The following is a 26,988-nucleotide window of genomic DNA, read 5'->3' as shown; positions in this document are numbered from 1 at the left end:
CCTCCCAGGGTGTGTAGAAGTGCCATAAACTCAGCTGGGTTTGCACAGGAGATTAAGGAGTGAAGAGACTTTCTTCACTTGCAGATTAGTCAAGGCAGTGCATGAAGGGCTGAGAAAAGCTGGGCCACCCTAAAAGCTGAGTTTAACTGTGCACAGCCCGTGCTTCATGCAGAGCTGCCCAGAGTCATGAACCCCCTTCAGAAGAGAGGTTTGCAGGTCCCAGGTCAGCTTTGCCCAGACACTGCTGAGGGCTGCAGGTACTGAGATTGCACGTTGTTTGTTCAGCCTCACTGAGCCTTCTCAGACTGCAGCAGTTCTGAGACCTTCCTCCTGCAAGAGCCAGGATTTGTGTGTGATTCCAGATACTCTTTGGAAAAAATATTGGTGTATCAGCCATTGCCAGCTTAGAATATGAGGTCAGTAAACAGGTCATGGCTGGCTGGATTTATGGCTAAATGTATTTGACACTAACATAAGAATAATAAATTGGAGGACCATGTCCTCAAAGCACTGTCACTCTCTGTCTGGAACCCATTTCAGGTGAAATCCTCTCCCTTATGAAGTTAGAATTGTTGAAAATGCTTAATATTAACAGTGAAGAAAACATTACTGACTGGGGATCTTTTATGTGATTTGTACAGAAAATCAGGAACTTTCAATTGTTTCCAAGAGAAAGAGTAGAAACAGAAGTGCTCTATCCATGTCTCTTCATTTGTGAGAACTAATGGCATTGCCTATTGAAGGAAAGAGTGGAAATGATTACCAAAAAAGAGGACAAATGCTATAAAAATAAGTGTTGGACTTGTTTATTTAAAAAATGTTATGCCAGCTGATTACAAAGTAAATGTTAGTAAATCTGTCTTAAACTTCTTCAATCTGTCTTAAATACTTGACAATGAATTGCAGATAATGAAAACCTTTTACATGTTCTTTTAAAGAATTTAATGGTGTTATGTTTTCCTTTGAAGGGTCCAGATCACCAGACAATCTTATTTAACCATGGAGCTGTTCAGAGTATTGCACATCTCTTGGTCTCTGCCTCCTACAAAGTAAGACATTGAAAGTGTTCTGTGTTTAACATATATTTATGAAAGAAATCCAAATGAAGATTGTAAAAATTCTCTCTATGCCAATGAATTAAAGTTATAAACAGGGATAATGTGCATTTTTAGAATAACAGTTGGTTTTACAACTGGGAAGATGATCATGGTCCATCTTCCCTGTGTCAAAAATCTAGGCAACCATAAAATAGGTTATTCAATTAAACCAAGACATGATTTTGGACTGAAGGAGGAAGATCCAGCATGAAGAAATCTGTCGGTCCTTGTCACACAAGTGATACCTGAGTCTGTGCCATGGCAGTAAAACTCATGGGGTATATTTATTTTAACATTACTTTAGAATCACTTCAACCAGATGGTTCTCTTTAGTCATTTTACTAAGCTGACCTCTAAAGGCTTCTGAACTGTAAATCTTAAGGACACGTATTTTTGGTTCTCTGACATACTTGGGAGTTCTGGGAAGGAAAAGTACTATTGTGATATTCTTCCATTCCTCTGTTGTTTTTTGCTTTGTGAGGCATCACAGGTAAGACCAGTATTTCCTGTTCAGTTCCCAAGTTTTATCCTCGCTGGTTTTCTTCACAAATAGTTCACGACATCCCCTATAGAAGGATAATCCCAACAGGGAGATAGCAGGAAGTCAAGGTGTGACTTGGATGTTTCCATCTGCCTTTGATTCATTCACCATCCTGGTGTCTTGCTGACTGTGCAGTGTTGTTTCCTCCCAGCCTGTCCAGCAGTGCAGACCAGTTGTGCTCTGCAGTTGGCACTTCTGTTTCCTTTCTTCTGTTTGCACCCAGGTCCGAATGCAGGCATTGAAATGCTTCTCAGTGCTGGCCTTTGAGAACCCCCAGGTCTCCATGACTCTGGTAAATGGTGAGTGGGATGCTGCTGCTTTGACACTCCCTTTATGGACTGGCTAAATCAGAATGACTTTGGGTTCTCTTTCGTTGCAGTGTCAGTGGATGGAGAATTGTTACCACAGATTTTTGTGAAGATGTTACAAAGGGACAAGCCCATTGAAATGCAGCTCACGTCAGCCAAATGGTAATTGTCTGCAGGAATGAGAGTCAAATAGCATGGAGGGTAATCTCACTGCTTAACTGCTCCCTCCTTGCTTCTTCCAGAGTAATGTGTGCTGTAAAATCTTAGCAATAATTATAGATGCTGTTTGCATTATCTAAGCCCTTGAAGAAGTGCTTCTCACCTTATTTTATAACATAACTTTCACTCTTTGCTGTGCATGAACAAGGGAAAATGTTGCTGGGCAGCAGTTTTGTGAGGAATGTGTGTTTAGCCATGTGGGTTTTCACCAGTAGCTTGGAGTTTATGATGCTTTGCTTTGAATAGGCTGTGGTCAATCCTATGTCCTTGCAGAGCACAACACTGAAATATCTGGTACCTGGTACCATCCTCCTTGAACCCCTGCTCAGAGCACTCTGCTCACTGTGTTGTGTTGGACTGCTCCCTCATCACCTTAGTGCACAGGGTTAGTCCCTCTTCCCAACTGTTTTAATTAAGGTAGATTATTCTTCAGGCTTCGTGTGCTCATAGAGCAGAATTAATGTTATTAATTAATTTTGTGGTTCAAATCAGACTTTCCCTGCTGGTGTGGGCACCTCGGTGTGTTCATACTCATAATGACTCTCTACCCTGTGACAAAATGTGCCCAAGTTCCATAACAGCAGCACTTCATGAGCTGGGAATTGACTCCCTTTAAGACCATTTTCCTTTTCTTGTATCGATAATAATGGAACAAATCACTTCAGGGGGTTAAAGAGAGAAAATTGCCCATCGCTATAAGCAACCAAAATGAAGTTTAACTCAAGAGTTTGGTCACTGTTGTATTGTTTGATTAGTCTTTTAGTTTTTGATGGCTTTTTTTGACCAGTAACAGTGAGTTCTCTGAGTTCACCAACTCGTTTCATGGACACTTGCCTCAGTGCAGGGTCTCTTGATTCTGGGTGAGGAGCAGGTGGTGTAGGCAGGATGGCCTCTTGAGTCATATTGCCAGGTTATGATGACCTAACTCATTTCTAAAAGCAGTTATGAAGATGTGTAGGTGTGGGGGGTTTCTTAGGTAATCCCCCCCCCATGTGGGAAGTCTGTCTTGGGGCTTGGTTTTACTGGTTTTGTGAAGCAGTTCTTAGTGAAGAAGGCAAGTTAAATTTAATTACACTATAGCAGTGTCAGTTCTGACTGATTTATGTGTTTGAGAAGTCAGAAAATACATAGGGAATGATGCTTTGAAAATTAATTTTTTGTACTAATCTCGAGATATAAAGCAGTTGGTAAGTCAGGAAGGCAAGTTGGAGTTCAGTGAATTGTCTGCCTCTGGGCTGTCCTTGTTTTGGGATGGGCACTCCCAGGTCTGTTGGTTTTTGCTGACCTGCTTCAGATTGGCAGGAGTTGGGTTGCCCTGCAGAGCTTTGGCTGAGGTGGACCTTTCAAAACATGGAACAAAATGATGTGGTGTAAGGCAAAAAGAAAGTTGCAGGAAAATGGAAGACAAACCAGTATCCTGAGTTTCAGATGGGGTTTCTAATTAGTCCATGAGCAGTCATCCTATTTAGGGCTCCAAAGCCTCTGTTGCAACAGTCCTGGCAGTTGCAAAGACTTATTGGCTTTTCTTCTATAAGTGCATTCCCTGCTTGATTCCCTCCAAGTCAGACTACCTCTTCTTTTTTTCTAATGTGAGTAGTAGGTGGATATGTCACAGGTCATCTTTTTCTGCTTCTAAACTAGATTTCACTCCTGCCCTGCCAGCTTCGGTTAATTAATCTGCAGTTCCTCTTTGGTTTATTACTGGAGTTCTTGAAATACAGATCTAGAAGGGTTTTTCCCTGCATTTTTGAACCTTCCCTTAAATTTCTGTTTGAATCCACACTGGCATACAAGGCTACCTTAGGAAGTTCCCTTTTTTTTTTTTCCTACAATTGAAGTAGACCTGGAGGACTTGATTGAAATGGATCCTTCACTTGAGCAGCAGTGTTGGCACAGAGGGAGGGGCAGGAAGGCTCTTGGGAAAGGGCTTTGCAGCTGCAGGTGGAGCAGTAACCTTTTCTGCTAAACCCACCAGAATTGCCCCCAGCTAAGCCAAATCTATTTTACCTGCAGTAAAAAATTACTTTCTTTCATGTTTGAAATAGAGCTACTTTGCCTGGCAAATGGGGTCTCACTGGACTAAATGGCAGCTGTGAGATTGTTCAGGTGTGAAAATGAGAGTTTCCTGCTGTCAGCTCAGGGCTTGGGCAGTAAAAGTTTATCAAATGAACTCTGTGCCAACAGTGAAGTGTTATCTCTTATCTTCTGAGAAACAGTATATAAAGAGACTTCTGATGGTGGGATTTTTAGCTGTGGCTGTGTTTGGAACAGGATCAGTGATGTTGCCCTCTAAGAGATGAAAGCACCCACTCTGGGCCCTTGGGAGGAGCTCAGGAATGTGGTGAAACACGGTGTGGTTACAGGATGTGAGGGTATTGCTGCTCCTTAACTGAGCAATTCTGATTGACCCTCTGTACAATTTCCATTGGCCCACTTGAGGGTCAAAATGTGTTTGTTTTAAGTCACTGTACTGCAATACAGTTGTATTCTTTAACCTGCACTGTAGCAGGATAGAAGGCAGTTCCAATGGTTAGTTCAGAAGCTAAACCAAAAGATCCTTGGTGCAGAGCAGTTCCCCTGCAGCTGCATCCACTGCCTTGGAGCAGGGCAGGGAAAAACTAAACCACCTCAAGGTGAAACACTTGTAGTGATGGGTGAAGGACTTTGTGGTAGCTTGGGGCACATTCACAGGTACATTACCAGGGCCACTGAGCATTTGTCTGTGTGTCAGCACTGCAGTTTGAGGCCTTGGGCTTCTCATGTCCACTCTGAGTTGTTGTCTGATAAAGAACAAATGCTGGCTTGGTTCAGTCTCAGAGCCTTAGCTGGGCTGTCATTAGTGAGGATGTGCTGATTGCTGCAGACAGACATCCCAATGATCCCACATCTCCTGGACTGGTGCAGAGCCTGAGTGGTTTCTGCCTGAGCTGTCAGACCCCACCAGCCCTGTGCTGGATCTCTCCTCATTGCTCACACAGGTACTTTAGACAAAGGAGAGTGTGAGTATATTCCTCCTTTACCATAATACAAGTTGTTAATTTGGGGGTTTTTAGCTGGTAAAAGAGGTTTGCGTGCCAATCAGAGCTGTTGCTTTGCCCCTTTGTGACCAGTGTGTGCTGTTTGTACTGACCAGTGCTCCAGCAAGGTGTCCTGCACCACAAATCTGCCTAAAAGTACCCCTGCAGTAGTTTGTGTGCCCAAGTCTAGTAAGCACTGATGGATTTAAACCATTGGTAGGACAAAGGGGAGGACATTCCATTAGTACAGGAGGTTGTTCTAGAACATCTCCAGTGCCTCCAAGGCCCTGGTGGGTGACTGTGTTGTGGTGTTGTTGCTTCCAAGGCCCTGGTGGGTGACTGTGTTGTGGTGTTGTTGCTTCCAAGGCCCTGGTGGGTGACTGTTGTGGTGGTGTTGCCTCTAAGGCCCTGGTGGGTGACTGTGTTGTGTTGTTGTTGCAGCCTTACTTCCATGTGCAGAGCCGGAGCAATACGGACAGACGATCCCTGCATCGTCCTCAAGGTGAGCTGTGTCCTGCTTAAACCACCTCTTCAATATTCAAAACCACTCCTTTTTGTGCTAACCATGACAGCTGGTTAAAGAGTTTTCTGTTCAAAATGGGTTCTCATGTAGGTCTATCCTGGTTTTATTTGTCTCGTGTAAAAAGTGGCACAAAATCTGTTGCACCAAAGATTCCAAAGCACCGAGTTCTCTTGACTTTAATTTAAAAAAATAGTTCCCTGCTTTCCCTTTGTGTCTTTAAGCATTTATGGTGGCATGACTTTTTTAAGAAAATGATTCTTTAAGTAAAGAATCATACTAGAAGGTCAGTATCCAGAAATAAATATCCCAGAGTTTGACTCACATCCATTTGAGGTTTGTAAAAATTTCAGTAGCCGTTATAAGTACCATGGAAACAGCATTGTTAACCTGGTCTCTGTAGATGACCAGGGCACTGATTTGTCTTTCAGCAGCTTATTTCACAGGCCTGAAGTCAGAATACTTGCACAGTCTATATGTGGAACCTGTCATGAGCAGATAAGTTCTCAGGTTTCACAGTTTTTGTGTATATTTATCTTCTTCTTGCTTTGACCAGGGAAATTTGTTATTAAAAAAAACACCTCATGCTGAAATATTTGCTTTGATTTTTATACTGAGTATGCCATTATAAGGGCATCCAGTAAAGGAAACTTCATTAAATACCATAGGAATGTAATCTCTTTCTTAATAGTCACACTTCTATAGGTAGGAAGAAAAGCTGTTCATGTGCAAGTGTGTCAGCCAGGGATCAGGTAATGCCAACAGTGCTTGCTTTTCCATGAGATATGGGAGTTTTGGGGTAGTGCTGCAAAAAAGAAAAGGACTGGGAAGGCCTGTCCATGGTGTTCAGGGAACAGGGAGCTGCCAGGTGTGTGCTGTGTCCCTGTCCCTGCAGAGCCCTTACACAGCAAACCCTCCCCACCAAGGGCCACTGCTGAGGCTCTGCTGCAAACCCACACCAGCTCCTGCAAGCCTGCATTTTAACCTGGAGAACTGTCTCCAGAGTGCCAGGAGCTGCTCCTTAGTGCTGCTCTTGGGTGATGGAGGGAAAGGAACTGGTTGTGTGTGATGTACCACACCAAGAAAGCACAGTTCTGCCTTTCAGTATCCAGGACAATAGGTTTTGGGAGTGGGATGTTAGTATCCATCATTCTGGGTGAAAAATCTGTGTGTTAGCTGAGACAAAGGCCCACCCCTCCTCCCTTTTTGTACAAGGAAGTCCAAAGTACAGTCCATTCCAGGGTGGATAGTGGCATCTGTTCTGCACAAGCTGCATCCTTCTCTCTCATTCCCTTCTCCTTAGCTTTGTTCCAAGTGGACACTCCAATTCCCTGCTCTCTCTTCTCTCTCCTTACAAGACCTGCAAACTGAGGGCTACATTCCATTTTCCCAACCTATCTCTCTGCAAACCTCGTTCTTCTCTGGTAAAGAGAAGATTTATCTATTTATCTTCCCCTGATAAATCCCCCCTGTCTGCTGCCCCCCAGGCCATGTCCTGGTGAGGCCGTGTGCGTTCCAGAACTGTTCTCTCTGGGCAGAGGGAGCAGGGATTGCTGCTGTCAGCAGTGGCAGGTGATTGCTGAGAGCTGGCTGGACAGTGTCCCTGTGGAGCTGGCTGTGGATAACCACCCTCCTTTCAAACCACTGGGAACAGATTTGCTTCTCAGCTCACAGCAACAGCAGCACTTTTTTTCCTCATGGAAGCTGCTTCAGCACAAGTAAATGTTTTAGGCTGTGGAATTGCATTTATTGTATTACTTGGGAGGAAATGAAAGAATGAGGAGAGAAGGAAGGCACGGAACTTTGCCTTGTTCAAACAGCCCCAGGGATTTCTTCTCCAGGAGCTTGTAGTTCCAACACAGTGTCTGTGGTTCATCCAGTCACAAATCCCCTCTGGGGAGCTAAAGGCAATGACCCCTTTGGTATTCAGGAATTACTATCAAACTTTCTGCATTTGGAGGCCACTCAGGGATGTGTGTTCTCAAAATGTTTTTAAGTTATCTTCGTTGCCCAATTTGAGTAGTGGGTTAGCCTGGAATGTGAAAAAATAAAATCACTTGGGATGGGGAGAAGGCAGAGGAGGCTGGTAAATAATGGGTTTGATTGGAAGGGAAATTATTTCTCTGGAATCCTAATAATGAAAGTGACTGTCCAGATAACACTGACACATCCCAGCAATACCCTGGGAATTAGATATTCCATCTTACAGCCCATTTCCAGACTTTTATCTGCTGGCCAGGTGTGCTTTGTGCTTCTTCATCTTACACCTCTGCACAGTCCTGTGCATGGTTTACATTGTACTGACCTTTGGGTCCAATGGAACAGTTAAAATGTTGGAATTCTTCATTTTGTTTCATTTCAAACAGATGGAATTGCTAAGTGTTGAAAACCATGAGATTTGTGTTTCTTGGGTGCATGCAGCCAGTGACTTAACAACACCCAGCCCTGAATTCCAAGAAATAGCTCCTTTCAGGCCATTTGACCTTGGAAGGATTTAGGAAGTACATTGTCTTTGTGATTTAGACTTGGAATTCCACTTCTTTTCTTTCTCACTCAATATGAATGTAGTTTTTTGAGAGCTTATGTTCAGTCTTACCTGATGCCTTAAGGGTCAGGTGTGCAGAGAGGAGGTGCTTTGGCTCACTGGATTAGCTGCAGGATTCACAGCTCCAGGGGTAATCCTGCTGGGAGCATCTGTCATTCTCATAAATGTAGAGGAGTCCTGTAACTCTGCTTCCTTACCAGTGCAGTGGAGAGAAAATATTTATCCATTTGATCATTTCAACAATCAATGGATAAATGGTATTTCAGGTCCCCAAAAACATAACTCTGGGAAACATTTACTGTTGAAGTCGGTGGAGTTACACAGGCACAAATCTTGGTGTTATTCCTCATCCACTTTCATACTTGTTTTGGTGAGGCTTGAGTGAACAGTGTCCCAACCCTTGGAGAATTGCTTTTTCCACAGTTAAGTGCTTTTCATTGAGCTTCAGGTAAAGAAAGACCTGATTGTTTTTAATGCTCAGAATAGAGAAGGTGTGACAAAAATCTTGCTGTGTGAGTGTAACCAAGGTAGGGGCTACATCAGAGTAAGGCAGAGTGGACCTGGATTCCAGGTGGGCTTCATTTCTGGGTGACCAAATATGCTGCTTAGGAGAATTCCTCCCTTCCCTGCTGCTCCATGCAGCCAGTGTGTGTGAGAGGAACCTGAGATTATTTCTGACCATGTTGTCCTTAGTTAATCGTGGATCACAGAAGGGCAGGAGGGATCAAGTACAGCTTGGATACTTCTGGTTCCTGTGTGTAGTAAGAACAAACCTGTAAATACCAACTTTTGAGGGGATTTTTTTTTTAAGCTTTTGCAAAACTTTGTCCATGGTCCCTTCTAAACTTTGCATCATTTTTTGGCTGTGTGAGAAGGTGTTTCAAAGTAGTCCACTGTATACTTGGTATGGCCCGAGCAATTTCTGCGTGTGTGGAGACTTTAAAACCCCCAAAGTGATGTGTTTGAAGGTTCTCTCTGAAGCACAATGCTGAGCATTGCCCTGGGACAGCTGTTGGGGTTTTTTTTGAGTTTTTTATGAACAAAGCTGCACTAAACCGCTGTGGTTGGGTTTTCTTTTTTTGTTTGTTTGTTTGTTTGTTTTTAAAACTTTTCAGACTCTGCCGTGCTTGGTTCGAATGTGCAGTAAGGAGAGGTTGCTGGAGGAGCGGGTGGAGGGGGCAGAAACCTTGGCCTACCTGATCGAGACCGACGTGGAGCTGCAGCGCATCGCCAGCATCACCGACCACCTCATCGTCATGCTGGCCGACTACTTCAAGTACCCCAGCTCCGTCAGCGCCATCACCGACATCAAGAGGGTGCGTGCCCTTTTACCTGCTCCTGCAGCTCTGAAAAATGCCCAGGAGTAACGATAAATGAGCCCAGGATATTTTTTTTTTTTAAAATATTCTATTTAAACCGTTGAGGTGGTTTGAGGCTGGCTCCCTGCCAAGTCTCCAAACCTCACCACAAGAGCTCCCTCCCCCCTGGCCCCCGCCAAAACCAAGGGAGAAGAGGAAAAAAAAAAAAAACAAACCAAGAGAACTGAAATGAGAGACAGCTAAAGCAATATATATAAATATATTTACACTTATATTACATTTATATACAATTGAAATATATGTACAATTTCGAAAGGGAAAGGGAAGGAAAAAAAGGAACAAAACCAAAATAAAATATACATGATCAATAGCCCAAGATCTAGCAACTAGAAGAATTAGCAAAAGAATATCTTACTACTCTCCTTGGGACAACAGAAAGTAGTGCTGGAATGACCACCGGCAACCTCTGACGCCCAAGGTTGGCAAGGCCTTACCAGGCCTCAGCAGGCCTCACTCCCCAACATGACAGACTCAACAGCAGGGAACCCACACCTCCAAAGCTACTGGGAGGAAAGAGGGGCGAAGGCCTCTCCTCCTTTCTTATGTAAAAATCATAGGGAATACCGGGTAAATCTGGGCACTTCCTTGGTTACAAACTGGTCACCAAGGAAGGCCCAGACTAAACTACCACAACCGTATGTCTGAGTTCCTCAACAGAAAGGTGACTAGAGTGTTTAGCAGGTCTCAGTTCCTGATGTTCGTAGGCCCCAAGTCTCACTCACTCACTGCTTTCTCTGGAGCCTTCGTTATCCAGACTCGAACTGTGCGTGTCTGGACTCCCCATGCTGTAAGTTTACAAGTCTTGCCTTGAGGAAACCTTCCTCAGAGATAGTGGTCCATGTGAAGAGAGATGGATTTCAGTTCTTAGGTAAGGGTTGTGGGAAATCTGAAGTTCAGAGATGGCTCTGCTGTGTTAAAGCATGGGGATGTCAGGCAGCATTTCGAATTATAAGCTCTCTGCACCTGCAAGAGGTTGGATGAACACAGCCCAGATCCACCTCGGAGGCTCAGTTCCATAGGTGTTGTACCAGGAGTTCTCATCCATGAACTGTTTTATAAGATCTTCTGACACTTTTCAAAGCACTGGTGGATCAATCAGCCTCAGAAGCAAGACTGGTTTTGATATTTCACATAGGGAAGTATCCATTGCTCCTCCCTCTTACTGAGCCTGATTTTTAGAAAGTACCCCAAAAAATGGATTACAGAGCCTTGGTTTTTCTCTGAAACTGCCCAAGAGGTAGCCTCACTTCCCAGACCTTTGTGGAATGGGATTGATTCTGCATGTAGAGCTACTGGAATTTCATGGAAAAACAGACATTAAATATTAAAAAAAAAAAATCAGTTACAGCACAAAACTAAGCAAAAAGAAGTTTAGCAGCTTATTGTGGAGTAATAGACATTGTCTGTAACATCAAAAATATGATCAGGTTCCAAATGTGAGTGAGGCAATTCTAAATATTATGACAGTGCTCTGAGGCTGCAGATAGTCTGTAAGAGCAACCAGCTGGGAATGCAGGGTTTGTACAGAGTGCTTGGAACTGCACCCTGTAAGGTAAAACTGCCTGAGCAGTGAGTGAGGGCTCTGCCAAACAGAGCTTGTCTGCTTCAAATATTTATACCAGTTAGGTAACACTTGTGCTCTAATGTAGCTGCCCTGGAGAGAATTACTCAGACAGCTTCATTTTTGACAGTTCTGTTATTTCAGCACTTTGGTACTTAGTGCTGGCATTTTCCTGGCATTTTGTGTAGGCTTTGAAGATGGCATTGTTTTGTGGAACCCTTTGGTACAGAGTTTGGAGGGCAGTCAGGATCACGGGATTGTTCTCACTGGAGAGAACGTGAGGAGGTCTGAGAGGCCGCGTTGTGTGTCCGAAGCAGGTCACCCTCAAACACCACGATCCCTTCAGCTGGTGCTCCCATTGCTCATGGAATCACAGAATCTCCTCAGCTGGAAGGGACCCACAGGATCACCCAGTCCAACTCCTGGCCCTGCCCAGGACACCCCAACAATCCCACCCTGTCCCTCAGAGCATTGTCCAAACACTCCCAGAGCTCTGGCAGCCTTGGGGCTGTGCCCACTGCCCTTGGGAGCCTGTTCAGTGCCCAACCACCCTCTGGGGGAAGAACCTTTCCCTGATGTCCAGCCTAACCCTGCCCTGACACAGCTCCACCCATTATCACACCCCCAAACACTTGTTCCTGATCTGTGGGCAGTGGTGCATCCCCCAGATTGCCCCCTTGGGCATCTCTGCTCAGAGGTGACCTCCCAGAAACCTCCAACACCTGCTGTGTTTCCCTACAGCAGAAGTTAAAACCCACCTTAAGATAGAAGTCCTGAGATTTAGAGACCAGCTTTGGCTCTTGCTTTTGCTTCAGTTCTCTTGATAAAACTTCCCTTGATGTTTTTTCACTCCAGGCTTGTTTCTGGAAGTTTTTGTTGGGGAGATAAGAACAGTTTTTGCCTGATTATGGCCTGGATAGAGTCCTAACCTTGTTTTGGCCTCAAATTGAAGTTGGCTTCTCTGTAACTCAGCAGAGAAATTAACTGTATTCTTAACTTTGGTTATTGCATTAAGTTGGTAAAGGTGGACATGGGCTCCTGGAGTTCCTTGTGCTTCTGGCTGCCCTTGGGGTGGCAGCCAAAACCCTGCAACAAATAAGAATATCCCACCTGCAACTTCTTAGTGTCTGAATTTGGTGTCTGTGCTCTGCTCCCCCAGCTGGACCACGACCTGAAGCACGCCCACGAGCTGCGCCAGGCCGCCTTCAAGCTCTACGCGTCCCTGGGGGCCAACGACGAGGACATCCGCAAAAAGGTGGGCCTGGACAGGTGTCAGCAGGCAAAACATGCAGCTGAAAGGCAGGGACTGGCACCTGCCAGCCTTGTGTTCCCCACTGTGGGGTAAAGAGGTTGAGATGAGGAGGCTCCGTGTGTTACATTGGTATAAACCATCCTCAGGGTGGTGGAGCAGAGTCTCGCAAGAAGTTGTCTTTCAGCATGTTGTGGTCCTTGACTACTCGTAAGGAGTGTTGTTGTGGCATATGAGTAATTTCTGAGACCTGTGTTCTGAGGGACAGAATACACCTCTGTTCTCATCCTATCCCGTTACAGAACAAATGGCTTTTAGAAAATAAACCCTGGAAGGTCCAATCATATTGGGAAGCAAAGTCAGAGTTTGTTTCCTGATTCTCAAGTGACCAAAGTCGTCATAAAGCAGTTGGTGGTTCAAACATCACAGGAAAGAGAGGAGGGGCTGATGGGAGTACTCAGAGTTAAAAATTCACATGTGCAAAGTGGAGGGAACTTGAACAATAAATGATTAAAAGGAGCATTTTTTAAAATTAAGCATGGGCTTGCTATGTCAGAGGTGGCAATTAGGGGGGAGGCAGGAGAGTTTTCTGAGTTGATTTGTTGGTTAAAGGGGAAAAATAGAAGGCAAAAATGTATGGGCAGGAAAACACATGTTGAAAAGATAATATCAGGAAGATTTATCCCATGAGGATCTACAGAATTCAAACCCATAAGCCTCTCTTTTGTTGCTGTAGTTAATAGTGAGGATCCTTCTTTTACACTGTTTCTAATAAGCAATGGGTGTGTACATGACAAAGTTGATTTATTATACCAAATCCATCTTTCATCTGGGTATTAAATCCCTTTTATCCTGGTCTTAAGTGCTTGTGCTGGCCCTGTCTAAATATGACAGATGAACTAGAAGGTATTTTTTATCCACACAGATCTACAGCCTGTCTGTGGTCTGTAGTTTGTATATATTGTGTGCAACCACATGTACTCTCCTTAGCTTTAATATGGCATTAAAGGTAATTCATATATATATAATCCTGTTGTTCCTTGGTGATTAAAAGCAGCAGTGGAACATAGAATGGAGATTTTTTTCAAAGTTGTCTGCAGATACACAAAACTTTCCACTGAATCTGGGAAGAGAACATGACTTGCTGGTTTCAGCTACAGTTTTTTATATGCAATATTCCAAATGTTGCAGACAAACAGCCAAGAGCCCATAAATGCTCAGAGTGTTTTATTCCTTGCCATGAATTGCTCTTGCTGCAGATCATTGAGACTGAGAACATGATGGACCGTATCGTGAACGGCCTGTCCGAGTCGAGCATCAAGGTGCGCTTGGCTGCAGTCAGGTAGGACCTGTTCCATCACACACAGCCTTCTGTCTGCTGCTGCACCTGCTGCCAGTCCTGCTCACTTCCTAAAAGCTGACCTGAACTCATTTCTGCTGTTGGAAAATGTACTGGGGGAAGGGGGCAGTTACCCTGCGCTGGTGCCGTGTTTTCTCTTTGCCATTTCCTGGCACTTGCCAAGCTCCAAGCTGAGTCCTTGTGCAGAAGCAGTGGATGTTTTCCAGCAGTGTCCATGTTTCACAGGGAAGGTTTCCTTTCCGTTGCAGATGTTTGCACAGTTTGTCCCGTTCTGTACAGCAGCTCAGGACAAGTTTTCAGGATCATGCTGTATGGAAGCCTTTAATGAAGGTAAGGGAAGAGGAACCAGGTCTCAGCGACTGCAGCTTCTGTGCCAGTAAAGCAGCACGTGGTGTCTCTTCAGATTACATGCCTTGCTGTAGAATCATGATGGAAATTACCTAGAAATCAAAATTCCATGGCCTTCTCCTGAGAGAACCAGAAATCACTAAAAGCCAAGCAGCAGCAAAGAGAACTGTGGTTCATGCTTGATTTTTGAAGGGGTTTTTGTTTTGTGAGTGAAGGGAAGTTATCCCTAATGTTTACACGGGGCACTGGGAGGAGTAGATGCCCTTTCATTTCATGCCATCACTGGATGGCACAGTTTGGACTTGGTCTGTGAGCCCTGCAACAGAATTTAGAGCTGCATTTCCTCATCCAATTCTCTGCCTTGTAGATCTCATTGCAGACTCCATAACTGAGGCCAAAGAGCTCAGCAAGACCTTTAAAAACACACATCTTACTATAATGCAATTATCCACAAGAATAAATGAGATCCAAGTATGTAAGGTCTATGTCATCTCTCATCCTGTAATGGGAATGATTTGAATATTTTAAGAGCTTGTGGAAGGCCAAACATGAAAACATCAAACCTTTATAAATGTAAAACCAAAAGCCAACAGGATTGCTTGAAGAAGCACAACTGGCATAAAAGGAGAGCCGGGGGGAAACTAAAAGTTGAGATGTCAGACTTCTGTGTAAATGCAGTTGCCAGCAGTTGTTAAGTTTGATTTGTATTAAATAAGCAGAAATCAGGAACTTGTGTTGTTCATTCCAAAACGTTGGGAGTTGCTCTGAATAGATGAGCTGCTCAGTTTAGGAATGGCATGTTCTGGTACTGCTGGAGAACCTTCTTTTCAGAAGGGATGTTCCTGGGGAAATCTGTCACGTTGTGCTTTGCACGAGGTACAGAAGTGTTGAAGAGGCTCCTCCTGGAGCTTCCTCTGCACGTGTCCTTGGCAGAGCAGGGATTGTCCCCACTGATTTCTCCTAAATTGGACCTGAAAGCTCTCTAGTCTGGCTTCTGTGAAATAGTGCATTGCTCCAGCTTGTCATGGGATGGGTGTCATTGTCTGGATCTGCATCCAAGCATCTCCTGAAGTGTGGAGTCTCAAAGTGCAGCATAATCCCAGGCATCCCATTTCACAGTGATCCCTTCCTTATGTCAGTTACCAGGATTCCTCTCCCCCCTTTGTGCCTGCAGGTTTTACAGAATGCTCCAAATGAAATTCTCGTAGTAGCATCTTCCACGCTATGCAATCTTCTTCTGGAATTCTCTCCAAGCAAGGAGGTTGGTATTTATCCAGGAACAGGACCATTATACAAGGTTTCAGTAAGCATAAAGGTGTCTTCATTGGCAGCCACTGCTTGTGCCATGTTACAGAGCTGTGATGGGACGTGGCCTGGGTCATTGATGGCTTGTGAATAACAAAAAAAATCATGTTTACAGTGCTGTGACACTGAATTCGGTTGAATAGTGAAATGTGGTCTCTAAAGAAAAGAAGTAGACATGCAGTTTTGTCATTTTTTTTACATGTAAAACACTATTATCTAAAAAAATCATGAAAAAGAAGAAACTAAACTATGATCCATTGTCTTGGAGAATTAGTGCTGCTGTGTCCTGAAAATGCTGGCACAGCAGAGTGTTGTGTTTTTATTGTTCTCAGATGAACAGTACAGGATATCTGCTCTTGAGTTCTGCAGAGTCTGTATTTCATACAGATCATATCCACACACCAGCACTTCATAGCAAGGGAACAATTTCCCAGGTCTTAAATATGTTTCAGTTACAGAAAACATTTAAGACTGTGCTGTGTGTGGGATCCTGCAGGGCACTGTGGATTCCCTGGGGTTGCTCAGTTGATCTTGGTGGTGTCAGTCATGTCTGTGAGACAGAAAGTTCACTGCAGTAATGCCAAGCAGAGTTCCCTGGCCCATGGTCATGGGCTTTCTTGGTCACTCTGCAGGGCACAGCACAGTGTTTCCACTTCAGAGTGGACTGAAATACTTCTTTTTCTGTTGGGATAATGGTTCATGTCAAAAGCATCATGGCCAAAAGAAAACACTGATTGTGCAAGATGAAGGAATATTTAGATTTGAAAGCCTCTCTAAGCCATTTGATATTCTCTCATATTCATATCCTGTCATTTAAAGGTTTTGTATTTCAGTCTGGTCATGAAGAAGTCTCCAATTTTCTTTATTATGCTAAAATTTTGCTGTTTGACTTCAACCAAACTTGAATTTCTTCATAGAAACCTACTTATTAATTGTCATGAATATGGGCTGTGGTGTGGTCAGTTCATGGGATTGCACTGGACATGTTGTAAGCTCAAGAATAAGATATAAGCAACACATTTTTATTATATTTTATTGTATATTTGTATTTTATTGTATTTGCATTTTCATGTATGCAGTTAGTCTAGTGTTTTAAAGCTCTGGTTTTTTCCCCTCTTTTAGCCTATTTTAGAATCAGGAGCCATAGAACTTCTATGTAGTTTAACACAGAGTGAGAATCTTGCCTTGCGAGTCAACGGCATTTGGGCTTTAATGGTGAGTAGAGCACACTGATGAAATTCCACTTGGCATTTAGCTCCTTAAAATGTTTGGGAATGTAACTTAAAGAACTAGTCGGTCGTTATTAGAAATAAAGTAGCTGAAATCCGGCTTGTCTTAGCATTGAACTGCAGAAGAAAAACAGTATCAGCCTCGAACACTTCATCTGTTAGTCCATAAAGTAAAATAAATTCTTCAGTTCTGATACCAATTTTGCTGCCAGGCTCGTTCAGGGCAGCAGTTAAGAAGTGTCAGTAGCATGCCAGGGGACAAATAAAAGCAGGTAATAACCAGGTCAGCTGCAAGACTGGGTGCAAATTGAATTCCCTGTGTAGCAGTTGCTCAGAAATCACAGCCTTTGCAAGATCAATGTGGGAGGGACATATTCCTGCAGGGAATTGTCTCCTAGAAGAGCGAAAGCCCAGGTTTAAGGTAAGAAATGAGTGAGGAGGTGTCTGTCTCTTGCAGAACATGGCTTTTCAAGCAGAACAGAAGATCAAGTCGGACATCCTGCGAGGGCTGAGCACGGAGCAGCTCTTCCAGCTGCTCTCTGACTCTGACGTCAATGTGCTGATGAAGACGCTGGGGCTGCTCAGGAATCTGCTCTCCACTCGCCCAGTAAGTGGAGCTGCAAACAGCCCTTCTGGGAGCTGATCACACCTGCAGTAAACACAACACATTCCTTATAAGACAAGTTATTTTTCTGTGTAAGACCAATGTTCAGGATCTTGCTAAAACCTGAAGCCTTTGGATTTATTCAAATACCTGCAACCAAGTGTACAAATCAGTGTAAGGAAACGTTTGAAAGAATTCTCTAGATCCACAGAAACACTGTAATTGTTACCAAATGCAGAGCCAGACATTTACACTGATATTCAGTTCCATTGCAATTACCTTTCAGCAACATAATTTTCCTGACAGTTTCTCTGTGAAACTTGTCCAGCACAATAGTAGGAGGGTTGCACTCTTGAGGCAGCGTGTGGAGAGGTCCATATCTTAAAGATACTTGTGTTTCTTCTTTTTTGACCCCTGAAATACTTGTGTTCTTACCCAGCTGTATAGCTAGTACTGGCTTTGTGAATGTGACTGGGGGACTGTGCACTTGCAAAATGCCTACGTTCGTTTTACACCCTGAAATAAAATGGTTTGAAAATGTAAGCCCATGAATTGTTTTTGACAGGGAGAAAGAGATATTGGTGGAGGAAAAGAAAGGGGTAATCCCCTGTGAAGAACAGAGGGAAAACATGCAGCAAACATTTGGCAAGCCAACATTTTTGTGGGGGGAAAATAACCCACGAAGCCTCTACTGTGCATTTATCACGTATTGTGTTTCTACCATAAAAAGGTCACTGCAAAAAATCTTCTGATGTTTGTACTCGTTCAGTCTCAATAGGCTTCATAGAAAATTAGCTCTGTCTAAATGTGAAAAGATATTTAATAACCAGTCATTCATTAAACTCACCCTGAGCTCTTCACAGCACAATCTCATTGTCACTTAAGGTGTTTTTCATCTGGAACTCTGTGCCAGCTTCACCCACTTCCTGTGCTGTGTTTTAGAGTCAGAACCAGCCATTCTCATTCTCTACCCAAAACTTACTCCAGAACTCTACCCAAAACTCACTCATCCAGCAGCTTTCCAAGGAATCTCATTAATAGCAATTTTAAGAAGTCCTTAAAGCCTTAAGGAATTGTGATGTACCATGTGCTGGTTGTCTCTGGTGCCTGTTTCCTGTCACCCTTGAGGTTTGGGATCAGTTCATCCTGTAGATCTGGTTTATCTTTTTTTGGTACTTCTAATGATTGTTTCTATTCTAGTGTAGGTGTGTCATCAAGTGGCCTTTTCCCTGTGATCCAGTGAACTTGGGACAGTTTTCCCAGACATAAGCAGTGCACATGGCTTATTTCTCTGCACTGTCTCAGGCTTTGGAAATGTGGATATCAGACCTGGTCACAGTGTTCCCGTAAGAGGAGCAAATCCCAGATAAGAAGCAGCAGTTTTCTTACCCCTCTCTGATATTATTCCCCTGTTACCAGAAGAGAAGGGCTTGTTTCTAACTGCAGCATCATACTTGGAGCTTGGCTCCAGCAGGACTCAGTCTCCAGACTGTAAGAGTGGGAAGCCAGTGCCTTCCCTCTGGGTGACAGGGAAATCACAGCCAAGGCCTGTGTGATGCTCTCTCAGACAAGACCAGGCTTCACATGAAGAGCAATGTTACAAAGTGTTTCTGCTGTGATAAACTCCTGGATTTGGGAGAGCTCACTGGGAGCTGGGCTCAGTGTGCAGTGTTGCTACTCTTCCCTTAGTGATTGAAGTAGGAATGTGCCTTCTTTGGGGAGTTCAACTAAATGTATTTCCTCCTTGCTTTGGCAGCACATAGACCATATAATGAGCACTCATGGGAAGCAAATCATGCAAGCAGTGACCCTCATTCTGGAAGGGGAGCACAATATAGAAGTCAAAGAGCAGGTACCTTTTTTGTTTTGTGTTGTCTTGGCAGAATAAAATGTAAGAAACAGCAAAGAATGATTCCTGTTCACAACATGGCATTTTTGTTTGGGATTATGATGTGCTGTGAATATTTTACTGAGGTGTCAGATGGATAACTTGAGTACCTGCAAGAATGCTTTTCTTTCTGATGGATTATTACAAAGGTGTTTGAATGGAATTCAAAATGGTTTTGTAAATGTAGGTTTGGTAAAGAGGAGGGTGCTGGATGTGAGAGCAGAAGAATTAAATGAGGCAGTTGCAGGGCAGGAAGGGGATGGTAGGAAGAGAACAGAGGCACTAGCAGGGGAAAGAGCAGGAAAATGTGGGGAGGGACCTGCCCTGACAAATGAAAACAAGAAGGAAAGGCAGAAGGAAAGAGATGACTAGTAGAGAACAGCATCCTGGATTGGTGCAGTGTAAGGGGACAGAGACACCTTGGTGGGGATGCTACAGCCAAAGTCAGAGCACTGATGGGCAGAATTTGGCTGGTTAACTCCTGTGCCAGACAGGACAGTCACTTGGAGAACCCTGTTTCTTCATGTGGTGATGAAGAATGGGGGCAGTGAGAAGCTGTGGGAGATTCCAGAGGACTGCCTTGGGTTAGGGTGGATATGGGCAGCAAACAGCCTGGCAGGTGGGTGGAGAAATACAGCTGGTCTGAATCTCTGCTCCTGGAGAATGGGTGGAAGGCAGACAGGCCTTTGATGGCAATTTAAGTGCAAAATTAGCAAAGAACATCCCTGAAGACTTACCAGCCAGCAAAGTTACCATGGCTCTGAGACAGCTGAGGGTTAACCAGCTTCTCCCTGGTAAAGCTCTGGTGACAGGAGTGGCCTTTAGTGCAGCAGTAGGTTATTTACCTTGCCAGGGCTCTGGGAATTATTTTGGAGGAGGATCAGCATAGCTGAGAAGTACTCTGGGAAAGGGCCAGGGATGGATATGGCCTTTGGAGTCTGGGGCCTTTATCCACAGAGCATTTCCTTGGTCCCTGGGGTGCAGCTTGCTCTTCCTTCAGCACCAGGTCACACATCCAGCCCTGCCTGTGTGCACACAAGAGCCCAGATTTCCAGCAGGACCCTGTCCCTACCTGGCTCCTCAGGATGTAATTAGCAGCTTGTCAGTAGTGTGTGCAGCTGCTGACAGGAGTGCAGTGCAGCTCAGACACAAACCACACCAGTGCTGGTCCTGCTCGGTGCCCTCCCTGCATGCCCAGAAATGAGGGTGAAGTTCTTCCACAGCTCTTTGGGAAGGAACTTGTTGAGCGTCTCCCAGTGCCCCCTGAGAGCCAGGGGAGCTGCCTGTGCCCATCAGTGCTGTCTGAAGGCAGTGCCAGCACGGGCCAAGGTGCTTCCAGGGAATTCTGTGCGGTGGCTCCTCTGATTTTCAGGAAAAAAGCAGCTGCATTAGTAGTTTGAGTTACCTCTGCAGGCAACAACTGTGATTAGACTTGTCAAAAACAAATTACTCCTCTGCTAGATCAGCAGAGAGGCCTCAGTCCCTCCTGTCCCTGGCCTACAGAACTAGATGGATATGGTTGGGTTTTGCTGTTGTTTTTTTCTTTTCCCCCCAGCCCCTGATACAGAACAGGCTGCTTTGTATTCCAGGGTAGTCAATCTTTTCTATATGCTGCAGATTTCCATGAGAGACTTACAGTTTTCCTCATTATAAAGAATTAATGAGTGTTGCTTTTCATTTTAACATGGCAGTGACTGTTTCTGGCCAGGGCTGTTCCCCACAGCCGTTGCCTCCTTGGCATTGGCCCCAGATGGAAGCAAGCTGGAGACTCCAGATTAAAGATTTTAAAACTAATTGATGGAATTGTTTGTCAGAGTTCAGAGCTGTCAGGGAAGCTTTATAAATCATGGGATGTGATCTGTGGCCAAAGAACTTCCTGGTTTTTCTCTCTTTCAGACATTATGTATCCTTGCCAATATAGCAGATGGCACGACAGCAAAAGAACTGATTATGACCAATGATGACATCCTGCAGAAAATCAAATACTACATGGTAGGGGCAATTTCTCTTTAGGGTTTTATGTTGGTCTTTTGCAGGAATGAGAAGAGGAAAGTGCTTGAGGATTTTGTTGTGTGAATTCTTCACTGTCATGCATTTCACTTCCAGGAACCCAGTGGTGGTTCAGAATTCCTGGGGTGCAGTTCTGTGTGCCAGAGGGGTACTGAGGAGCTGATTAAAAGGAAAAGGCAGTGGTTATTTCCCATAAGAATGTTACAGTGACTTCAGCAATACCAAGTCCCCTTGGAAAACATTTCATGATCTTGGAAAAGGCATATCTTGCAGACGTCAATAAATATTTGGAAGGAAGTGATTGAGCACTACTCAAGTGCTTGTATTATGGCCCTATCTTTGAAAGAAGTTGTAGATAAGAATTGGTCCCAGCTTTGCTACTGTAGTTATGACAGGATGAATGACAAAATCTAAGTCTTATGAAATTCTGAATTTCTCTTCTAACCTTGAGTTCTATTTTTCTCTATTTAGAGTCATTCAAATGCTAAACTTCAGCTTGCTGCCATGTTCTGTATATCTAATCTCATATGGAATGAAGAGGAAGGTAAGAAAGCCTCATTATTAATGCATAGACAAGTTACCATCCTGGTCCAAAGGCTTTTGTTGCACAGTAACCAATATTTGCAATGGGATCCAAAGTGTAATGGGAGCCATCGTTCTAGGTGTGATGTGGAATGGGTGGGAATGGTCAGAACATTGAGGAGAGTGTAGAGAGCTGTTCTGGGGGAGACAGAGGGACAATAAACAGGAGCTGGAGAGTCACACAGTGGCAGGTTTTCACCTGCAGCATTTCTGTGAGGTCTGAAAACAACTGGAGTGAAATCCTGGTAAGAGCTTCCAAGTCTTGAAGAGGTTGTGGGAACTTGCTGTTGGAAGGAACAGGTTCACTGGAGAGGATAAGTGGATTAGAAAGGGGGTTTGTTGCAAAGAAATTTTCCTCAGCATGGATGGCTTGGGCAGTGAGACTTGCAACCAGTCAAAGGATTTGTGGGTGGAACTGGAAGAAATTGAAGAAGGCATTTGGGGAGGAGAGTCCTGGCCTGGAAGAATGGGGTGTCACCAGGAGAGGGCTGAAGGTGCTGCTGCACAGGAAGATACAGCTGTGGTGAGAGGTGGAGAGGGCTCAGAAACACCTCCTGTTAAATGTTCTCTGCATACAAATCCTGGGAAATCAGAGAGATGAGAATAAACCAACTCAAGCCAAGCTTCTTACCTTAGGATAAAGATTTTTGCCTTCAAGACTTTCTCTTCTCTGAACATCTGCACAGGGGCAACAGGAGAAGGAGCTGGATATCCTGTGGGAAGGGAGTGTTTCCATGGCTGTGCCCTGGCTGAGCTGTGTTCCATAGCCCTCCTCTAGGCTGGTTTCTGCTGCCACTCCTCCCTCCTGTCCCACAGACATTTGGGGTTGGTGGTGTTCCCAGCAATGTGCTTTGTCGTCGTAGGTTCACAGGAACGCCAGGATAAACTCCGAGACATGGGAATAGTGGATATTCTACATAAACTGAGTCAGTCATCGGATCCAAATCTGTGTGACAAGTGAGTATAAAGAAAAACCAAAAGAGATGATGAAAGGGAAATCTTTGCTTATGATTACAGAAAAATTCCCCAAAAAACAAAGCTCCATTGCACGGAGCTTTGCAGTGTAAAAGGAAATGGTGATGAGCCCTTATTTAAGGAGCAGGGTTTGTATTGCTCAGGAATAATGAATTTTACTGAAGTTCTTAATAGTATGAAATAACTACTCTTAAAATCTTCTAAAGCAATGGAGAGTCCTCTGTGAAATCTCACAGACACACAATATTTGTGTGGACTTGGACTGCTGACAAAGTTCCAGAGAGTTGGAACGATGGTCAGCTGTCACATAACTCTGTGAATTAAAAGGATAATACAGGATCATCATTAACAGTTGTTAATCTCATTTGAATTCTTTTAAACTAACTAAGCTCAACAGTAGCCTTGCACATACCTGTTCTGTTGCTCCTGTTAGTACTTACACAGATCATCCAGCTGCTTCCCAAGCACACGGAACAGAAACAGCTCAGGATAATTTCTGTGGGTTTCTGTTTACTTTTTGCAGTTATCCCACCTACACTTAGTAACAACTCCTATTTCTTCCACAAACTGAAGGAGATGATCTGATTTCTGGAAGAAGTCACACACAGACAACACAACTCAAAACTGTGCATTGTTTTAAAATGCACTGAATTTGGGGTTCTTGGTTTTATGAAAGATGTCCCAGTGTTCTTAGACATCTTTGCAGTGAAGTTAGAGCTTCTCTGTTTGAAATCTGTGGCAGAGTATCAGCAGTGAAGGTGATAATCAGGAATATATTGATACCCACCTCTGCTACACCAGCCCCCTCCATAAGCTTGTGATCACAGCAGGAAACTTGGAAGGAAAAATAAATAATCCTCCTCTGAGTTGCTGAGTTGGAGAAGTTGGAAGAGTCTGTCAAGGTTCCAGTAGCACATTGGGAACTGTAGGGGACAAAGGAAGAGCAAAACCTCTCACTTCAGGTGGGAGGAAGCCCTGAGTTAGCTGAGGTGATGATGCAGGTGTAACTCCAGACTGCTGAGAGGTGTGTTTTTCTTAACAAAAATGTTGCACAATGTTAGATCACATCAGTCCCAGTGTTAGACTGGCTGCTGCTTCTCTTCTCCCTCCCACCTCATCGGATGTTTTTGGTGGGGGCCAAAATTCCTGACGGGATTCCTGACAGGACTGGTGTGCTTCTGGTGTGTGCTGTGACAGCTCTTGGGTTTCTCAGCTCAAAGCCCTGCCTGTCCCAGTGCAGTGTGTGACAAAGCCCCTGCTCTTCCCTGCTCTCCTCAGGGTTCTGCAGGTGTGGGTAACACACAACCCTCAGGTCCCACCGTGCTGAGAGGTGCCTCAGCTTGCACTCGGGTAGATCACCTGATTTTTAGGTGCCAGGTGGGTTCTTCACCAGTCACAGCCCACACAGAGCAGTTCTGCCCCACTGCCAGATTCCTGCAGAGCTGTCCCCTCCCTCCCCTCCTGGCACAGCGTGTCCACGAAGCCAAACCCTGGTGATTAACGGGCTGTTCCTCCTTGCAGGGCGAAGACAGCACTCCAGCAGTACCTTGCATGATCAAAGACTAACTGAATCCATGGACACCCCTCATGTCTCCTTAAGGAACAGCAGGAGATACTCCTGACTCCTTATATTTGCACAAGTCACCTTGGGCTGCATTTTTCTCAGGTGCAGGGAGCTGCTTTGCAGAAACAGTTCAAATGATCAGGTCTCCAGTGCACTTGAGAACTTTCTTGAGGTAGTTTCTTTACTCAGAGGACTCTCGGGGGGTTGTTTTGGTTTTTTGGGTTTTTTTCCTGAGCTACCTGGACTTTGGATAGAACAATCAGTCATTGTTTTCCTTTTGGGCCTCCAATTTTCTGCTTTTGCTGCAGCCTGTGTGTGTGGGTGTGTGCTTGGGTGTGTGTGTGCTTGGGTGAGTGTGGGTGGGTGTGAGGACTCACTTTTGGTTTTCCTTTTTTTGTGTGAAAATCTTTTTCTACAGGTTTTCAAGGGTTAACCATTGTTTGCTGTACGAATACTTCAGTGAATTATATACAGTTTGAATGAAATGTTATTTAAAAAAAAAAAACCAAACTGTTGTATCCCATAAAGTTTATTTTGAATTTTGAACAGATGAATGTTTTTAAGTAAAATATATGCATTTCTGAACTTCAGCTTAACTTACATTATACTTCCTTTTTAAAGAGAGAAATAGAGGAAGGCAGTAGACCCCAAATTCCAAGCAGCACATTTTGTACTGACAAGATCAAAGAGTTCTTTACTACAATGCAAGGTCACTGGTACTGATAACATGCTCAAATCCGTGGAATGGGTCAGCTGGATTGGGTTTGGGTTTGGGTTTCTTTACCTTTCTAGAAGACAAGCTCATACTTCAGGGTTAGGGGCACTGTTGGCTTTTCTGGGAAGGAGCACGTGGCTGCAGGATCAGCAGGAATAAGCTTTGCTTTCCTAGCCAGGAACTTGCTCAGCTAATTGCTGAAGGATTGGCTTGTTCAGGGGAGAGGCATTTGCTGATCACTGGTACCAGCAGGGCAACCAGTGTGGTGCAGAATTAATTTGGCAGAGAGCAGAAGGAGCTGCCAAGCAGTGGTTAAGGGATTGCTTTTGTTCTGCATCCTTTGCCTCCACAAAGAGTTAAGTGACTTCCAGATCATCTCCACAAAGGATCTGCTGGGAGCATGAAGTTGGGGGAGGGATGGAAAAAACAGAGCTTTGGTTTGGTTTTGTTTTCTGGCTCAGCAGTGTTGCTGTACATAGGCAGATACACACTTGCATGGATTTAGATTCCTGGATAACAAGGATGGGGTTGGACTGTGATGGGGTTGGACTGCACCTGGAGGCCTTGACTGTGCCTGGAAGTGTGGGGAAGCAAACATGAGTGCAGACCAAGACTGTGGGAGGTTAGGCTGGAATGGGAGAGCCCAGCAGGGCAGCAGGAGCCTCCTCAGGGGTGCAGTCCAGGGCTCTGGGCCCTTTGGGGTTCAGTTTAGCCCGTGGTTAAACCAGACTCTGCAGGCACTGTATTTCCACAGCACTAACAGGCACTAGGGATTGCAGCCAATGGCTTAAACCAAATCTTTCTTCTCCTACACTGAACTTTAGGGGGGCTGCAGCAAGAAGAGAGGTCTGTAACTTTGCTAACCAATTTTGATAAGTATCTAAATCTTCTGTTTCTGATCAGAAGGTCAAATTGTGACAGCCTTACTTTTTCTCCAAGGTAACTACTTGTGTCAGAAAATGTGACCACAGTTTGGCCTGGAATTTGAATGTGCTGTGTATCAGATAACTGTTATCACTTGGTTGCAAAGGACAATATCTACATTTCATGTAACTTCTTCCACTCTCAAAGACAAATAAAAGTGAGCACCTGACACTTTTTCCCCAGGCATTGCAGTAAGTAACTGGCAGTTTTTTCATGTCCTTCTGCAAATGTTTCATGATGGACTTTGGGGGTTGAACAAAAGGGAAAGTAAAAATATATGAGAACTTGTTGAATCTCAGTACCTCAGAAGCAAAGTCTTGTTCATAAAATTGAATCAAATATATTTTTGCCTGAACTGAGAAGGAGGTTCTGAGGCAGGTGTTGTAAGTGCAAAACTGTCCAATGTGCTCTGGTTGCACTCCTGTGTTTGTTTAGGAGCTCAAGTTCTTCTGTATCTCTTCTCTTCCTTCCCCAACTCACATTTCTAAAAGCAAATCTGAGTTTGATTCTGTAGAACTTCGGTGCCTAAAGGTGTTCAGAAAAAAGGTGAGTAAAAGTATCTCTGTACAAGTTCCGAGGTGGTTTCCTACAATTCTGCCAGAAAAACTAAAAACCAATGCTCAGACAATCTTGTTGCTGCATGAGAACAGTTGAAGTTTTCCACAGGTATTGAGAGGACAAACTGTGTTGGATGAGAACATTTTTACATTCAGTTAAGCTTTGTGAATAATTTTTGATGTTGCTATAGGTATGTACAAAAAGAAGAATACTGTAAATAAAGAGAACTTTACCAGAACACGGAGATTTTTCTCAGCTTCCTGGAGAAATCTGAGCTCTCTGGGCCTGCCCCTCTGCAGCCTGAGAGTCACAGGGGGAACAGACTTTGCTGGTCACCCAGAGCTTTCCCAACTTAATGAGGTGGCAGCAGCTTGTGAGTGCCAGGGCTGTTTGCAGAACCAAAGCAGAGTTTGTCTGGACATCATGTGAATCATCAGGATTTCTGCTCTTCTTGTGCCATTTCTCTGCTGAAACCCCACCCTGATGAATT

The 26,988-nt window shown here is 44.2% G+C and overlaps 1 protein-coding gene across 5 annotated transcripts in view; it reads left to right on the top strand.

The window, feature by feature from the left end:
• ARMC8 (armadillo repeat containing 8) overlaps positions 1-24,901 on the top strand; it is a 61,468-nt gene extending 36,567 nt beyond the window's left edge. For 4 of the 5 annotated variants that reach the window (XM_032697947.1, XM_032697944.1, XM_032697946.1 and 1 more), the window contains 16 exons: positions 969-1,049; positions 1,862-1,937; positions 2,018-2,108; positions 5,624-5,684; positions 9,363-9,563; positions 12,347-12,442; positions 13,696-13,778; positions 14,045-14,126; positions 15,319-15,405; positions 16,572-16,664; positions 17,136-17,285; positions 19,039-19,134; positions 21,067-21,162; positions 21,652-21,724; positions 22,626-22,719; positions 24,259-24,901. In XM_032697947.1, coding sequence (XP_032553838.1) covers positions 969-1,049; positions 1,862-1,937; positions 2,018-2,108; positions 5,624-5,684; positions 9,363-9,563; positions 12,347-12,442; positions 13,696-13,778; positions 14,045-14,126; positions 15,319-15,405; positions 16,572-16,664; positions 17,136-17,285; positions 19,039-19,134; positions 21,067-21,162; positions 21,652-21,724; positions 22,626-22,719; positions 24,259-24,292 — 1,494 coding nt within the window. In that variant the 3' untranslated portion in view covers positions 24,293-24,901. The remainder of the gene's footprint in view (positions 1-968; positions 1,050-1,861; positions 1,938-2,017; positions 2,109-5,623; positions 5,685-9,362; positions 9,564-12,346; positions 12,443-13,695; positions 13,779-14,044; positions 14,127-15,318; positions 15,406-16,571; positions 16,665-17,135; positions 17,286-19,038; positions 19,135-21,066; positions 21,163-21,651; positions 21,725-22,625; positions 22,720-24,258) is intronic. The other variant, XM_032697945.1, reaches the window with a different exon arrangement.
• The last annotated feature ends 2,087 nt before the right edge of the window (positions 24,902-26,988 follow it).

This window comes from Chiroxiphia lanceolata, chromosome 10 (assembly GCF_009829145.1).
Source record: "Chiroxiphia lanceolata isolate bChiLan1 chromosome 10, bChiLan1.pri, whole genome shotgun sequence".
Lineage (NCBI taxonomy): Eukaryota > Metazoa > Chordata > Aves > Passeriformes > Pipridae > Chiroxiphia > Chiroxiphia lanceolata.
Note: the sequence above shows the minus strand (reverse complement) of the source record. Positions and strands in the feature narration are given on the sequence as shown.